This window comes from Centrocercus urophasianus, unplaced genomic scaffold (assembly GCF_019232065.1).
Source record: "Centrocercus urophasianus isolate 14NV4802_14NV808 unplaced genomic scaffold, USGS_Curo_1.0 seq_73, whole genome shotgun sequence".
NCBI classification, from domain to species: domain Eukaryota; kingdom Metazoa; phylum Chordata; class Aves; order Galliformes; family Phasianidae; genus Centrocercus; species Centrocercus urophasianus.
The window spans coordinates 1,296,038-1,311,948 of NW_024885344.1; the positions used below are offsets into that span (position 1 = coordinate 1,296,038).

At 54.4% G+C, this 15,911-nt stretch overlaps 2 protein-coding genes across 3 annotated transcripts; both read right to left on the reverse strand.

The window, feature by feature from the left end:
• Positions 1-873: 873 nt before the first annotated feature.
• Positions 874-4,480, reverse strand: LOC122170709 (histone H5). Its single transcript, XM_042837840.1, has one exon. The coding sequence runs from the start codon at positions 1,643-1,645 to the stop codon at positions 1,076-1,078; it is 570 nt and encodes a 189-aa protein (XP_042693774.1). The 5' UTR covers positions 1,646-4,480; the 3' UTR covers positions 874-1,075.
• Positions 4,481-4,567: 87 nt separating this feature from the next.
• Positions 4,568-14,589, reverse strand: LOC122170707 (TRIO and F-actin binding protein). 2 transcript variants are annotated; one of them, XM_042837838.1, is made up of 14 exons: positions 14,561-14,589; positions 12,203-12,259; positions 11,789-11,857; positions 11,336-11,425; positions 11,013-11,122; positions 9,849-10,401; positions 9,502-9,612; positions 7,956-8,103; positions 7,430-7,541; positions 7,181-7,340; positions 6,895-7,008; positions 6,550-6,636; positions 5,745-5,908; positions 4,568-5,314 (listed from the first exon to the last, which is right to left on the reverse strand). In XM_042837838.1, the coding sequence occupies exons 1-13, from the start codon at positions 14,564-14,566 to the stop codon at positions 5,747-5,749; spliced, it is 1,779 nt and encodes a 592-aa protein (XP_042693772.1). In that variant the 5' UTR covers positions 14,567-14,589; the 3' UTR covers positions 4,568-5,314; positions 5,745-5,746. The 2 variants fall into 2 exon arrangements, with proteins under 2 accessions (XP_042693772.1, XP_042693771.1); XM_042837837.1 differs by lacking the exon at positions 14,561-14,589 and adding an exon at positions 13,041-13,076.
• Between the last annotated feature and the right edge of the window lie 1,322 nt (positions 14,590-15,911).

Here is a 15,911-nt window from a genome sequence, read left to right on the forward strand (position 1 = left end):
TCCTACAGCCTGTAGGATTTAGCCCAATGGGTTTGTGTGTAGCTACCTGAGGTGACTGTGAAAACTTTGGTCTGAGAGGTTTAGGACCTGCCAGACATATCCAAGTTTGAGGAATCCCAGTGTCTTTTGGTCAAAGGGATTTGTGACCCAGTGTGTTTAGACACCAGGATCCCAACTGGATTGGGCTCCTCTACGCTCCACTGTAGCTGGCTAGAGGTCATATGGGCAGAATGTTTTAGGACCCTGATGTCCAGAAGGCCAAGCACCTGGCTCTTGAGAGGGCCTTGGGCTCTTCAGTCTGAGAGCCTTTGGTCCAAGGATCTTAGGAACAAGAACCTAAAGGGATTCCATTCCTCCAGGCCAAGGATTTCACTACAGGGTACTGTACTGGGATCCTCAGAGGTTTGGGCAGCATCTACCCTGAGTCATTTAGAAACATCAGACCAATGGAATGGAAGGAAGAGCCAGGAAGGTGAAGACCCTGAGCCCTGGGGATTTAGGCACAGCATACCTAGGAGTGATGTCCAAGGACTCGGAGCAGAGCAGTAGGGCCGTCCCATCCCGTGGGCTCACAGCCAGCCCTGTGGGTTGGGACGTTGCGGTGCCTGTGTGGCCTTGGGGCTGTGCCAAGCCCTTGGTGGCAGCAGCGTCCAGCCCCACCCCAAAGGCCCGCACCACCTCCCGGCCGCACTGTTATCTCCAGCCCTCACACGCTGGGCTGGCGGGCTGTGCCTCGCTCCAGGGGACAAGGAGGAGTCCCCTCTCCTCCTCCCGGCTCTCACAGCCCTCCTACCTCCCCCCAAGTCCTCCACCCACCCACCACAACCCTCCAGACCCGCGGCAAGATGAAATAAACACTCAGAGAAGCAGCTTGTATAAATGGGAACTCTTCCATATGGAAAAAGTTCCTTTTTTTTTTTCTTTTTTTTTTTTTTTTCCCTTTCATTCTTTGCCTTGTTTTAGCTGTTAGGAATAGATCAACTTATAAAATTTGCAAACAGAAAGAGGTAAAAATAAAGGCAAAAGCTATTTACAGAAACCAATGGGGAGAGCCTGGGTGAAGCCCCCAGGCTGCTCACTTCTTCTTGGGCGATTTCCGGGCACCAGACTTGGCTCTGGGTTTCGACCGCTTCACCTTCTTGGTCTTGGAGGTCTTCCGCGACTTGGCCTTAACAGTCTTTGGCTTCCTGGCCTTCTTGGGGCTCCGCGACTTCTTCCTGGCCTTCCTGACGGTGGCTTTGGGCTTCTTGGCCGGTGACCTGGCCTTCCTGGGCCTCGCCGCCTTCTTGGGAGACGTGGACCTCCTGCCGGCCTTCTTCTTCTTCCTTGGGGATCTCTTGGCCTTGTCGCTCTTGGCCAAGCGGAAGGAACCGGAGGCTCCGACCCCTTTGGTCTGCTTGAGGACGCCGGCAGCCAGGAGACGCCGGATGGAGAGCTTGATCTGCAGGTCGGCGTTCTGGCCCACCTTGTAGTGGCTCTTCACGTACTTCTGGATGGACTGCCGCGAGGAGCCGCCGCGGCTCTTTTCCGCACGGATGGCCGCTGCGATCATCTCCGAGTAGGTGGGGTGCGACGCCGAGCGCCGCGACGCCTTCGCCCGCTTGGGTTTGGCTGGGGCTGGGGATAGGACCAGGCTTTCCGTCATGGCCGGCGCTTCACCCCACGGTAGGGTTAGGGAGCTCAGAAAGGAGCCTGCTGGCAACAACGGATGTGGGGCTGCTCCTGCTGCCGCCGCCGCTGCGTCTGTGGGCGCGCATGCCAGCACCGCACATTTAAGGGTGCGGCACGGACCGTGGGGAGGACTGCTGTCCCCGTGTCCCCTCTGCCCCGCCCCGCAGCGACATGACTGGGGCAGGCAGGGAGGGACAAGGTTGGGACAAGAAGGGATGTGATGGGGAAAGAGGTGGACGCTGGGGTTGGACGTGAAGGGATGGAGAGGGATATGGTGGGGATAGGGTGAGACACCGTGGGAATAGGATGGGCATTGAGGCTGGACACCGGGGGATAAGGTGGGACATGATGGGGATGGGGTGGACACCAGAGGACAAGGAAGGACATGGTGGGGACAAGGGTGACACCGAGTTGGACAACAGGGGACAGGGAGAGATGTGATGGGGAAAAGAAGGGGTACTTTGGACTAACACTGGATAGGACAAGAATGGGTGCTGGGAGGGGGATCAGGAGACAAGGAGGTAACGTGCAGGGCAAGGAGGATCCTGTGTTGGGGACAGGGAATGAGCAGGGTGACATGGCAATGACACTTAGAAGGGTGTTAGGAACACTGAATGGAGACAAGGAGGATATGGGGAGGAACGTAGGGGATAATGAGGTAGGGGGGACATTGGAGAGACGCTGGGGGTCTCCCTTCTGTCTGCCCTGAGCAGCTATGGTGTCACCCTGGGGTTTGTGGTGGCTCCTGGCTACCAGGGTGGTGATCTATGGGAGGGTTGGTGGTGCACTTTTTTCCTGCAAAAAGGCTCAAAAATTGGTTTGGCAGCTGTACCCCAGGGTCCAATAAGTCTGTCTCCACTCCTGCTCTGTCCCATTTGCTCCCCACCAGAGGCTTTGGGACATGAGCTCTCATCAGCCACTACCTCCCAGCTGAGTAAGCACCCAGCTGTCCCCGGGAGATTAAACATGGCTGTGACCATGGTCTTCCTGAAGCATTTACATCACATTTTCCTCCTTCTGTCTTAAAATACATTCGTGCCCCCCCATGGATATGTGGCACTGGGGGTGAAACAAGGCAGTTTCTAATATCTCAGCACATCCAATATGCGCTGAGCTCCCCTCTGCAACACCAGTATCACCAGATGCTTCTGTGCCACCACGGAGACATGAGGAAAGGAGAAGGCGATGCTGTAGGGAACCATGGCCTCTGTGTGACACCTTGACCGGGTGATAGGCCCTGAGTTTGCTGCGCGGGAAATGCAGTGCCGTTGCTGGCTGTCTGCACGTAGGCACTCGGGTGCAGGCAGATAAGATTCCATCTGGCTTTACTTGCATCCAAGCTTTTAACTGCCAGCAGCGCGCGGGCTCACCCGCCAAAGAGAGAGAACAGAAGGGGGGGGCAAAGAGCATCTCTAAACCTTGCTCCTTTCCCACCAGCTCACTGCAGAGCCTCCAAAAAATAGTGGCAATGTTTATCAGGGCAGTGCAGTACCCAGGCTTCACCTTGCTAGAGACAGCTGAAAATTGAGTGTCTTATCTGAGCCCATCACCTGGGCACCTCCTGCAGCCTCTCCCCGGTACTTGGGGGACCCTTTCATCGAGACCCGGTCTCTAATTTTTAGCAAGTTAAAATATGGTCTCCCATGCGTGAATCCTGACCAATGTCCTTGTGTCACCCTTGGTGGTGCAGAACATCCCTGTCACTTTGCACTGGTGTGTCCCTAACATGCAAGAGGGGCTCTGGGGCTGGAGGTGTGATGGAAATGCTGCAGACATTGATGCTGCGTGTTTCTGGCATTAAACAAACTTTGGAGATTGGGAAACATCTCTCTGCAACAAACATCAGAGGAAGGAGCCTGGCACAGCAATCTCCCACTAATCTCAATGACTTCATCCTCCTCCTCCTCCTTTCTCCCCACACATCATCCCAACAAAACCTTTAGCATTCCTGCACGTCCACCTCAGGACTTCATCTTAAATGGTCAAAGCACACACGCTGTGGATGTGCTGCAGCCCATCACGGAAAGCCAGCAAATTCATCACGGCAAAATTTCATTTAACCCGCTTTTACTTCCCGAAGAGACTCAAAATAGGCAGACATTTTGGCTGCCTCCTCTCACACCCATGGCCCTGGGGCCAGGCGATATCGCTATGGGGCAGCCGTGGGGCCAGTATCACCCTGTCACATGCGGCACTGGGGAAGGGGCTGATTGGCAGCAGCCACACGTTCCAGCATGCTGGTGCAAAGCCTTTATCGGGAACAGCAGTCCCCAGTTAGGAAAAAACAAAAAACACCAAACCCAAACAAATATAGGGAGCACCTGAGGAAGGGACTGGCTGGCTACTCCCAGGGGCTGCAACCCCCAGTGACAGATGCAACCCCACAACCTTAATTAAGCCACTGGTGATGCAAAAGTGTGTTTTCTTTTTCCCCTAAAAAACATGTGTACAACACCATGCCCTAAACTTCACTTTTTCCCCTGCAATCATGGTCCCCACAACTTCCCAACTTCACAGCTGCCACCCCCAGCCTGGGAGCTTTGCTGTTCCATCTCTGGCTGATGGCACGCCCAGGGCTCATCCCATCTTCAAGGTGGTGGTTCAGGCTTGATGCAAGCCTGCAACTGGATTTACTGGATTTTGTGCTGGCTTCGCCCAGGGAAAGGAGCCAGAAGCCTTTTCTGAGTGCTTTCCTTTAAACTCCCTTTAGAAAGAGCAAAGTGTGTTTTTTACCCCAAAACAGGAGGGGGGAAAACGTTTGTCGTTCCTTTCATCTTCCCCGAGATCTCCCCCCTTGCTCCTGGTGGTCACAAAAGAGCTGCTGGCTTCACAGTGAGGCAGGAAGCTGCAGAAATTGCTCTCAGCATCGTAGCAAGACTTGCCCTCAGCAAACACATTTTTCTCAGCAAAAGGGGAAGATTTTATTAAGTTAAGAGTTGAAGGGTGTGGCAGAACAGCAGCTCCTCTGCCACTAACATGTCGGGCTCTCCCCAGCCCGAGGGAGGGTGAGTGGGGAGGCTCCTGGAGCTGAGGCTGTGCCAAGGCAGAGCTGAAGGACAGTCACTGAGAGCTCCATCGTGCAGCCTCGTGCCAAGGTCTCCTCTTTCAAAGTTGCAGGTGGGTGCAGCTGCGGCAGGCGGCCTCCTCCTATGGCTTGGGTGTCTCCTCCACTGGGTGCTGGGGCAGTGATGTTGTTACGTGTCCCCATACATCCCCATGGGGCCCCAGAGACAGGTGGAAGAGAGGGAACGGGAGTGCCAAAGGCAGATACGTGGCTGGGAGCAGGGGGGGCTGAGGAAGTGGGGAGTATATTCTCTTTCTCTGGTTAGAAAATGCTGGTGACGTAGAAGCTTTCCCTCTCCTTTTCCTCTTTTTCTCAAGGGAAAACAAAATTCTTCTATAAAATACAATTTTCACGTATAAAATCCTGAAGAAGGTGCATGTAAGGAGCCATTCCAAATAACGTGCTCAGATACAAAGGCAAAAAGGTTTTGGAAAGGCTTCATCGAAAGCTTTGGGAGGGAAGTGAGGAGCTGGCTGAGGAGAGAGATGTCTCGCCAAGGATGAGATCCAACCTCCCTCTCTCCTTAAGTGAGGAACGGAGCAAATAAAAAACAAGAACAGATAAACAAATGAAGTAGACCTAGAAAGAGAAGGAAAAAAAAATAAAACAGGTTTGGAAAGATCGCACTCAGCACAGAAATGCTGTCCTTTCTGCCTCCATTCTAGGAGGTTCTGACATGCTTGGCATGCCTGCTCTGATCCCACACATCTCAAGACTGGTCAGTGCCCACCAGCAAGCGTTGGCAGAACAGTGTGACCCCAAGCCTGATGGCCACAGTGTTCAAGAAAGTAGAAGGTTTGCTCTGGACACCAGAACATGCGTGATGGCTTCACACTGCTCCATCCCTATGCTTGCCTATGCAAGTGCTTGGAGGAAGATGGCTGGGTCAAGCCATAGCCACACTGACCACCATATGGAGCAGGAAGAAGCTGCCTTGCCTCTGCCCAAAGTAAAGTGGATCTCAGTCCCCCAAGCCTGGAGGGAACATAAACAGCCCCTCAGTGCTCACCGTTAATTGCTGATGCTGTTGCACAGTGTTTCCTTCTCCTGCAGGGCTGCCATGGCCAGGCGCAGATGCTCCTTCAGCTGCTCAATCTCTCGCTCTGAGCGCACCTTAATATGATTCAGCTCTGCATAGACGTCCTGGTATTTCCCTGAGGCAAATCTCTTGTCCTGCCAGACAGGGAGAAGAGTTAGCAACTCTCAAGCTGGTATTCAAGTGTCAAGGTGAGGCCAGTGGGTGAGGGAGGACACAGCCCAAAGCCTGAACCTCAGCCCAAAGTGGGCAACGATTTCACAGAACCATACAACAACCCAGGTCTGAAGGGACCTTGAAAGATCAGCTGGTTCAATATTTAGTGGGATAAGGAAACCTAAGTGAGCTTATTGAGAACTTTTTCCAACTGCCTCTTGGAAACCTCCAGTGGTGGGGATACCACCATGTCCTTGAGGAGGTTGTTCCAATGAATCACTGTTCTCAATGTTAAAACAAAACAAACTATACGTCAAGATGAAACTTCTCTTGGTAGGGCTTACACCCACTGCTGCTTGTCTTCTCCATGGGGTTCCTCATGAAGACAGAGCTCCACCCTCCTTGTAGCCACACTTCAAGTAATGGAATACTGCAATGAGGCAGTGTCGCTCAGCAAGAAAGCAGGGACAAGGAGCACACATGACACAAGGGTTTGACCTGAGCATCCAAATGACCCTGTCTGAAACCTGCAGCCACTATGCAGCCTCCTAGTCCCTCTGCTTTGCTGTAAGAGAGAGATGCAATACCCAGCCCCAGCCAGCAGACCCAGGGAAGCACCAACCTTTTGCATCATCTGCAGCTCCTCCCGGAGGCACTGTACCTCCTTCTTCAGGTACTGGAGCTCATTCTCCTTCACACGCAGCAGCACCTGGCTCAGGGGAGAGGAGCAGGCGGTGACTCAAGGCAGGGGGAAGCAGAGAGACACAGCCTGGGTAGAGGCCGTCCTCCCTAGCGCAAGTGCGGTGGTGGAGGAGGAAGGAAGCGGGAAGTGATGCATGGTGCCCCGGGAGAGACACGCAGGGGAAGCTTGCGCACCTCCTTCCTGCACAGCCCTGCAGCCTTGTGTGGCTCCCAGTCCCCTCTACTCCGAGCCCAAACTGCTGGGGACATCCTAAGCATCCCCTACCTCCAGCTCGCAGGAGTTGCGCTCGTTGTTTTGCGGAGATCGGTCCCCAGAGCACCGCGAGGTGATGAAGCTTCGCAGCTTCCCAATCTCATCCGACAGGCGGATCTGCAGCTCCTGCAGGCAAAAAGGCAGATATGGCACAGCCACAAGGCTCTCTTTCAGTCCTGGCCCCAGTAACATATTGAGAGGAGAAGAATATGAATAAAGAGACACCCCATTTAGACAGGGGCAGTCCCAGAATGAGGATGCTCTGTGGTCCCTAAGGGCAGGGAAACCCTTCTCTTGCCTGGTTCTTCCGAAGGAGCTGCTTCCCCTCTTGCTGGCAGCGCTGCAACATCTGTTCCCGCTCCTCTGCCTTCTCTGTTAGCTGCCCAATTTCCAGGCACTTCTGGGAGTACTGCTCTGACAGCACCTGCAGCTCCCGCTTCAGTGAGTCTACATCCAACCTGTCAGAGAGGCACAAGGTTGTGGCTCCTGTGCCATCAACAGGCTCTGCCCAAAGCACTGAGCAAGGGAAGCAGGAGAGACTTCTTACTGGTGCTGCTTCTGGAGGGCGTCTGTGACAGAGCCACACTGCTGAAAGCTCCGTGTCCTGCCCAGCTCCTTGTTCATCTCCTCCCGGTGGGCCTTCTTCAGTGCTTCAATGGCTGCAGAGAGATGCAATGGGAGACACGGGATCAGGCTATGCCAGCTTGGGCACATCTGGAGAAACCCAGCCATGCAACTGAGCCAGCTCTTGGTGCCTCAGGCTCAAAGATGTGCACTCTACACTTCTTCCTCCTCCTTTACCTTTTGCCCTCTGACCAACTCCCACCTCCCAGGATTATCCCAAAGCACCGAGTGCTGCTAAGGAGATTAATAAATGGCATCCCAGCATGACCAGACTTCACAGCATAGGCGGGAGAAAAGCCAAGCTTCCTCTAAGACCAAACAGCAGGCTCAGCAGTGGGACTCAAGTTACAAGACTTTTGGTACAGGAAGGTGGCAGGTTTCTGGCAGAAGTCAGAGACATTTGGGAGAGGTGGAAGGAAGTGGGGACATGACTTGCTTTCTGCTCCCACCTGCCGCCGTTGCTGCAGCCTCCTCTGCAAGGAGCCGCTCCTTCTCCTGCCGCAGCCGCTCCATTTCTCGCTGGTGGTGCCTCTGCAGCTCCTCCATCACCTGCTGGTGTGACGACTCCATCTCAGCCAGGCTACGCTCACAGGCCTCCTGTCACGCAGGGGAAAGGACAGTAGAGGGAAGGGTGAGGGATGTGAAAGTGGCAGACACATTACAACACGGAGCTGACTTGGGACAGTCAGGTGGGATATTAGGGCAAGGTTCAGGTTGAGGTTAGGAAAAGGTTCTTCACTGAGAGGGTCATTGGGCACTGGGACAGGGCTGTGGTCATGGCACTACACTGACAGAGTTCAGGAAGCTCTCAAGGTTTGAATTTTGGGTAGTCCTACGTGGAGCCAGGAGTTAGATTCAATGGTCCTTGTGGGTCCCTTTGAACTCAGGATACTCCGTGATTCTTTGACTCTAAGACATGTGGACAGGAGGACAGGCAACTTGTTGGGATGATGCTTGACTTTGCAAACCCCTCCCTAGTTTGGGGCCATTTGGAGACAAGTGAGACCCCTTTCTGTGATGTTTTTTTCTCCTGGTACTTTGATCATGAAACACAAGCATTCAGCTCACAAATCTTGCGAGCCTTGCGTGCTCTGGAGAGGAAAAAACATTCCTCTTCTATTACAACTCAGCCATCAGGAGATGCCAAGACCTTTCTACCAGGATGTACTGCTGGAACCGCATCCACTATTTGCCTTTTAAATAAAGCAGCATCCCCAGAATCGATGGAAACTGAGCCTCTGCTTCAGAAAAGTGATACCTTCCCCTTGGCTGGGCGCTGTTACAAACACCTCCCTCCCTATAGCCTGACTGCTAGCGATCTTCTTGCACAGCTCATACTTTTTCTGGTGGCTGGCCCTTTCAATGCCTAGTGCTGTAGATAAGTTGTGTTATAGCAAAGCAAGACATTCCCATCTTGGACTCATGCCCCAAGGCCCTTGGGGAAGATTTGCCTGCCATCAGATCAGGCCAAAACATTATTCTTGAGAAGCCATTGAATTCACCAACTTGTTCTCCCTCTCTTTCAAATGGTACTAAGGCAAATTGAGAGAAAATGAGACCTTTTGGGAAAGGTGAAGTTCAGCCTCAGGAAGAAAAGATGCTGTTTCTCCCTGCTCCTTTTTGTTTTCTTTTGACCACATGGAGACCCGTGAGCTGTAAGTGCAAACTGAGATTGCAGAGTACCAGTGAACTGCTCCATGTGATTTGTGCTTTTATTTGGGCTGGGTGCAGCCAGTCCATTGCAAGAGGAGCTCACCAGGAACCCAAATTCCCTTCCCTCAACTGACAGATCCTGAATTCCTGACAGCATGTGTGCGCCACTGCCTCCTGCCAACTCCAGCCTCTTTAATACGCACTCTAGCCTTTATGTAATTAACATTGATCACAACTGAGCCTATTTGTGGCCACCATGGCAACCCAATGATTAGCGATACCTGCTTGGCAATGAGTCCAGGCTCTGGCATTTCCCAGCCTGGGGTCACCCATCCTGCTCACCTGAGAGATGTACCCCCGGGGCATGTGGCCATCTCCCTGGGACTTGGCAGCTTCCCGAAGGCTCTCGTTTCGGGCCCGGCAGGACTCCAACTGCGCCCGCAGCGACTGGACCTGTGCCAGGGACAGAAGACAGATGCTCAACCTCTTTCCCAGGGCTGGGAGGTGATGTGTTTGTTGACTTGGGAACAGTTCAAGACAGGAGACAGCAAACACACTGCCAGGAAACAGAGATCCACGCAAGCGATGCCACCAACACTGGTGGCCTTGCTCTTCCGCAGAGCCACCAGGGAGGCACAAAGCTGCATGGATCACGCCCCCCAGAAAACCATCTTCCAAAGTGCTCTCACCTCCTTTTTCAGTGCCTCATTGGCATCTCCGTGGTTCCCCTTGCCCTGGTTCAGCAGTGTTGTCAAGGGCACTCGCCGTGAGTCCTTCAAGGGCAAGCGCTCCAGCTCCAGCCACTTCTTCTCTATCTCCTCGTTCAGCCGAACTCGCTGCTCCTCTGAAAGTGGGGCAGCAGGCAAGTCTGGCTCCTCCACCTTGCTGGACAAGTTTCCCCCTGGGCCATCACTGTTGGAGACCCTGCCGTCTGGACTCTCAAACCACTTGCGCCTCTCCTCTGAACGCACTGCCAAATCCCGCTCTAGATCCTCATGCTTGGACACTCGCTCTGACACCCTCAAACTCCCTCTTGTCCTCGGTGGGGACCCCTGATTTTGGGGATCCTGCTGCAAGGGGGACAGTTCTACGTAGTCAAAGGCATGGCGTGGCCCATCCGCTTTCCAAGTGCTGCCTTTGGTGCTTCCCTCAGAACTTGGCTGCTGCTGCTCGTCCACTCGCAGTGAGCTCTTTGGTGGGATGCAGTTACGGATTGTGTTTTCCTTGTTGCAGTCAGATAGCCTGAAACCACAGCAATAACATGTGAAGGACAGGCACTGCAAAAGAACAGACAAACAGCCCCCTTGCATTGCTGGTTAAACGCAAGGCTGCAAGGCTCAGCTTTTGCTCAACTCAGCCTTGTGAAAAACCTTGTGTGAGAGAAGAGTGGTTGCATCACATCACTTGGCAGCTCTGTCTGCATGTATGGGTAAACAGGCTTTCCCCAGGAGGTGGGGAGGATTCACCCTGAGTCTCAGCCAAGCTCCAGCAGCAAAATGGAGATAAAAAAATGGGTTTGGGGGCAGGCTTCTGCGGGCAGTACGAGGAACTGCTGGTTTTCCAGAAAAAGGTAGATGCAGTACTGAGGGAAACTGTTTACTGGTAATAGGTCAGTAGTTGGACTATATGACCTTAGTGGTCTTTTCCAAATTGAACAGATGCTACGATTCTGCTCAATACAATATCTTCCTGGTAGACAGGAGCCTGCCAAGACACTGTGCCCCCAGAAAGCATCACTTCTGCATGCCCGTCACTCTCATCATCACTGCCCTGCTCCACCCCTGCCAAGGACCTTTCAGGTGTCCTCCTGAAGAAAGGAACAAGCAGGAGACCCGCCAGCAGGCAGCTCTTACTTGGTGACATCTGGAGCACTAACAGGGCGCACGTTCTTCTTCAGAGCCTCAATCCAGTTGCGCCGGATGCCTGAGGTCATGGCTGACAGTGTGAAGATGGCATCCTTCGTCTGCAGCAGAGACAGGACACGGGCTCTGTCACCACTCAGCAAAGGGGCAGCTGGCTGCACTCTAACCCTTTGAGTGCTGGACACACCACCAACTACCCTGCCATCCTGACACCATGAAGTTTACACTGCCCAAATTTCTGTGTCAGGGATGCAGATGGGGAAGGAGCAGCCATCCCACCAGGCATTCCTCATTGCTGCACTCCAGGCACTTACGTGTATCTGGAAGCCATAGTTGCGCTGCACCGCAAATTCTGTCACATCTGTGCAGGAGCGGAGATCGATTTCGCCATCAAGGTCATCAGCCTGAAAGCACAGCCACCCTCTAGGGTGTAAGCAAAGCCCATCTCTTAAAAAGACCCTGCCATCTGCCTGCACCCTAACCAAAGCATGGGAAAAAGAAGAGTGGCAGAGCACCAGGGCAGCCCAGCTGCCCCCATGTCAGCCTTTCTCTTCACTTCAAACCTTGACAGCCCCGAGGGGCTCTTCAGATGGAGAATGATGGGTCAGAACAAAGTCTCAAGGAGATGTTAGAGCTTCACTGGAATGGGACACATTCCCTTGTGTAGATATGAGGTGCCTGTGCTAGTGATAATGTTACTCTCCCTGTCACTAGGAGGACAAGGGCAGGAAAGAACAGAGGGGTGAGGAGACGCCACCCATGCTTACCTCCTCGGCGTTCGAGTCCCGGTAATATCTCAGGCTCGAGTCGGTCAGCACGAACCAGTGTTTCTTCCACTGCCAGCAGATGGGTTGGGGGGAGGGAGGGGAAAAGACAGGAGGGAAATGGATAGACAGTTACTGAGGGAAGTGCAGGAACAAGGAGGGATGTGCTGGAACAAGGAGGGATGTGCTACCCTATGACCTCTCCGTTTCTAGGCTCTCCCCCCTTTTCTAGGTCCCTTCCAAGTGCCCGTAATAATTCTCAGCTCAGAATGCACCCAATACAATGCTGGGTCTCTCAAGCATGAGTTACCTGCAGCAGGAGCAAGCACAACGAGAGGGGAAGGGAAAAACCACTGCTCACACAAGGAACTTGACCAATAGGGCTAGGGCAAGAAGTAGGCTCCAGGTAGGGCTTACCTCTCCTGGCTTGTCCAGGATGGACATCCATCCCTTCTTGAAATTGAGGAGATCTGGCTGGAGAGGAAAGGACAAAGCAGAGGTTTACTGCTGGAACCCACAAAAGGTTTCTGCATGCTGGGGGAGCGGGAAGCAGAGTTCCCATAAGGGGAATAAGAAACAAGAAGAGCCCCACACTGCTTTGAGGAAACGTGGGGGTTTAGTTTAGGACCCAGTGGTGGAGGAGGACTGCATTTAGCAATCATTCCTGTAAGAGGAAACAGGAGATAAGGAAAGAGTAAAGAAAAAAAAAAAAAAAAAAAAAAAAAAAAAAAAAGGAAAAATATACAGCAGGGAGGTTTCTACAAGGTGCCTTGGAGATATTTATTCAGAGATAGGAGAGAGAGATAGGGGTGAGGAAACTGTGTGGAAGGGAACACGGCTCTGTCACAAGCCAGACCAGGCTTTGGAGAAGGACACAGGGAAGCAGGCACATTTCATTCCAACCTGGGCATCCATGCCCCAGGGGTACCTCCCACAGCACCTTCCCCACTGCTCACATATTACAATTACAGCCTTATAGCAGCTCACTATGAACCAGCCCTCACCACAAAGGCGCAGGAGGCAATTTAACAGCTGTGAAAACACACAGCGTGTCAACACTTTGCCTGAGGCTGGAGATCAAATTGGAATTACAACCAGAGCTGGAGAACAAATCCTGTCTGAGATGCTGGGGACTTTGCTCCTTCTAGAGCCCACCCTCTGCCCAGCCCTGGGCCATGGTTATGGAGAACAAGCAGGGTTTCCTCCAGCTCACTCCCTTCTAAAAAGCTCCCCCCCCCATTCACCTCCTCCTAACCTCACGCCACTTGTCCGGCATCCCAACCAGTTCAGCTCCTTCCAGAAGTGCCGTGCTGGAAAGCTGACTCAGGGCAAATGCTCTCCCCAACTTCGCCCTCAGCCAAGCAGGCTGGAGCTGCTCCTCCTCCCAGCTCTGCTGCTCCAGCTCCTCCCGAGCTGGCAAATAACTCAGCCCACCACTCAGCTTTGTAAAGTAGGCACGAAGAGCAGAGGTGATGAATGGTTGGGGACCACGTGCATCCCCTCGTCCACTCCCCTAGACCCGGACATCCCCACCGCCCTGCAAAAGTTCTTTGAAAATTAATTTCTTCCCTGTGGCGACAGCTCCACCCTTTGTGCCGTTATCCTTTCCAATCCAGTGACTTCAGCACTGACTCCAGGCTGGGAGCGGCAGGAGGGAAGGAAAGGAGGTGAAATGTTTGGCGTGACCTTCTCTCCCAGCACACATGTGCGTGGGGCAGGAGGGCCAGACACACTGCCCTATTACTGCCATGGGCACAGCACCGGGGCCAGTAAAGTCCCAAAGCACACAAATGGTGCAAGACACAACCAGCCTCTTTTTCCCTGTCTTCATCCTCGTAGACACAGCTCTGCCACTGTCCACAGTATTTCTGGTGGACAAGACACCAGTCCACAAAGTGCTTAAAGCTGCTTTTTTCTCTTCCCTGTCTACCACTAATTTCAGCTTTGTACTCTGGAGACAAGCACTTGGGATAAGGGCAGAGAACAGAGCGAAGTTTGAGCTGAATTCCCCGTCAGAGGAAAAGGCCAGGGCAGGAGGAGGAAGCGGGCAGGAAAGCAGAGCTATCCGGATATCTGGGGCTGGCTCCAAACAACGAAGATGTGAGGATGCAAGAGGAGGCACCGGGGGGATCCAGCACTGAGCAGGGGTGATGGCTGGTGCAGGGAGCTGGCTGCCTGTTTGGGCTGCCACGAGGACACAAGGGCTGCGATAACAGCCTGCAAGTATCTTAAGAATGTAAACACCAAAGAAGGAAAGGAGATAGGGTGGGAGTGGAAGAATGACTCCTGGGTGGTACAGAGAGGGCAGGGGGAAGAAACGGAGGATAGGAGGCAACAGAGCTAGAGCTCCAGGCCGCGGTTCCTACGGCTTCTCGGGCTACAGAGCAACACTTCGCTCTACGGGACAGCGGCGGTGGAAGGGACCTCTGGAGGTCACCTGCTGCAGGGTGACCTCACCCCGGGCCGCCTTCCCTCCATCACAAAGGGGTTCCCGGCGGCCCCAGAAGCCCACTTCTTCCCCCAAAGAGACCTGGCTCGGCTAGGAAAGGCCCCCAAAGCCAAAGCACAACGCCGAACCCCTCACCGCCCCTCCACACGGGGAAGGCCGAGGGCCGGCCCGTCACCTCCACCGCACCCCACCCCCGACCGGGAGCACAGGCAGCCCGGGTCCCGCACCGTCTCAGTGCCGCCCACACCCCAGCGGGAGATCCCCCCGGAGCGGGAACAGCCCAGGGGGAGGAAGCAGAGCGCCGCGGGGCCCCGTTCCAGACTCACCGTCATGGCGGGGGCGCGGCGGGGCCGGCTGCGGGCAGCCAGGGCGGCGGGGCGGCTTCAGCGGCCGGGCGGCTCCCGCAGCCCCACCATGCCCGCTCGCTCCGCCGCCCGCCCCGAGCTTTTCCGAGGGCTTTTTTTTTTTTTTTTCCCCTTCAAACTTTTTCTCTTTTTTTCTTTTCTTTCCTCCCCTTCCCACCCCAAACTTCCTGGGAGGGCCCGGCCCGGCCCAATGGCAGCGGGTGGCCTCCGGCCCGGCCGCCCCCTTCCCGCAGCCAATGGAGCCGACGGGGCGGGCGGGGAGCCCCGGGCCCTACCTTAGTGCGTTTCTCGTTGGTGCTCCCGTGTGGAAGCCGGCTTCCCGAGGAGCTCTGCGGTGCTCTGGAGCTCCCATCCAGCTGCGACTGCGGGGAGAGAAAGCGAGAGCTCAGCCTGAGCCTCTGTGTCCATCTCCTCCTGTGTCTCCCAGTGCTGGAGCAGAAACGCTGCTTCTCAGACCTCAGGAAAAGGGGTGTGCTGGTTCCACACCTGGCAGACAGGTCCCTGCCATTTCCATTTTCACCCCTCCCAACATACTCCCTTCACTACTAGAAAGACATGGAGGCCCTGGAGTGTGTCCAGAGAAGAGCACCGGAGCTGTGAGGGCTCTGGAGCACAAGTCTGATGGGGAGCAGCTGAGGGAACTGGGGTTGTTCAGTCTGGAGAAGAGAAGCTCAGGGGAAACCTTACTGTTCTCTATAATGACCTGAAGGGAGGTTGTGGTGAGCTGGAGGTTGGCCTGTTCCCCCAGCTAACAGCAATGGGGTGAAAGCGAACGGCCTCAAGCTGCCCCAGGGGAGGTTCAGGTTGGATATGAGGTGGTGCAGTCAGCACCCCTGGAGGTGTTCCAGAGCTCCAGGTGTTCCTACTGAGGGACGTGGTTAGCGAGCAGTAGCTGCAGTGATTCTATACTCACGTGATATACAAGGAATTTCTTGTTCTCCCAATCGCTTTCTAATGGTTTCTCTGGGTTGTTTGAGTCATGGCTGTGCTCAACCCCCTTCCAGTCATCCTCCAGTTTCTGTGCTGGGCTCTCAGGCCTCCTCCAGCTGTCATCTGGCCGTGGCCAGGCATCCGCATACCTAGCGGGGCTCCTCCAGTCCCTTTCCACCTGCTGCATCAAGTCCATGTGGCACGGTGACTTCTCATGCGCCCTCCAGTCTTTCTCTGCCTTCTGAACCTGGCAGGCATCCCCATGGCCTTTCCAATCCTGCTCTGGTGGCCGCGTTGGGCTCATGGGACGCAAGGGCTTCCCATGGCCTTTCCAATCCTGCTCTGGTGGCCGCGTTGGGCTCATGGGACGCAAGGGCTTCCC

Excerpts from the sequence above, each read along its gene's own strand:
- LOC122170709 (XM_042837840.1), bottom strand. The coding sequence starts at position 1,645 with ATGACGGAAAGCCTGGTCCTATCCCCAGCCCCAGCCAAACCCAAGCGG.
- LOC122170707 (XM_042837837.1), bottom strand. The coding sequence starts at position 13,061 with ATGCCGGACAAGTGGCGTGAG. Across the intron at positions 12,260-13,040 it reads TGCCGGACAAGTGGCGTGAG|CCAGATCTCCTCAATTTCAA; the intron begins GTTAGGAGGAGG and ends TTTCCTCTCCAG. Across the intron at positions 8,104-9,501 it reads CCCGGGGGTACATCTCTCAG|GAGGCCTGTGAGCGTAGCCT; the intron begins GTGAGCAGGATG and ends CCTGCGTGACAG.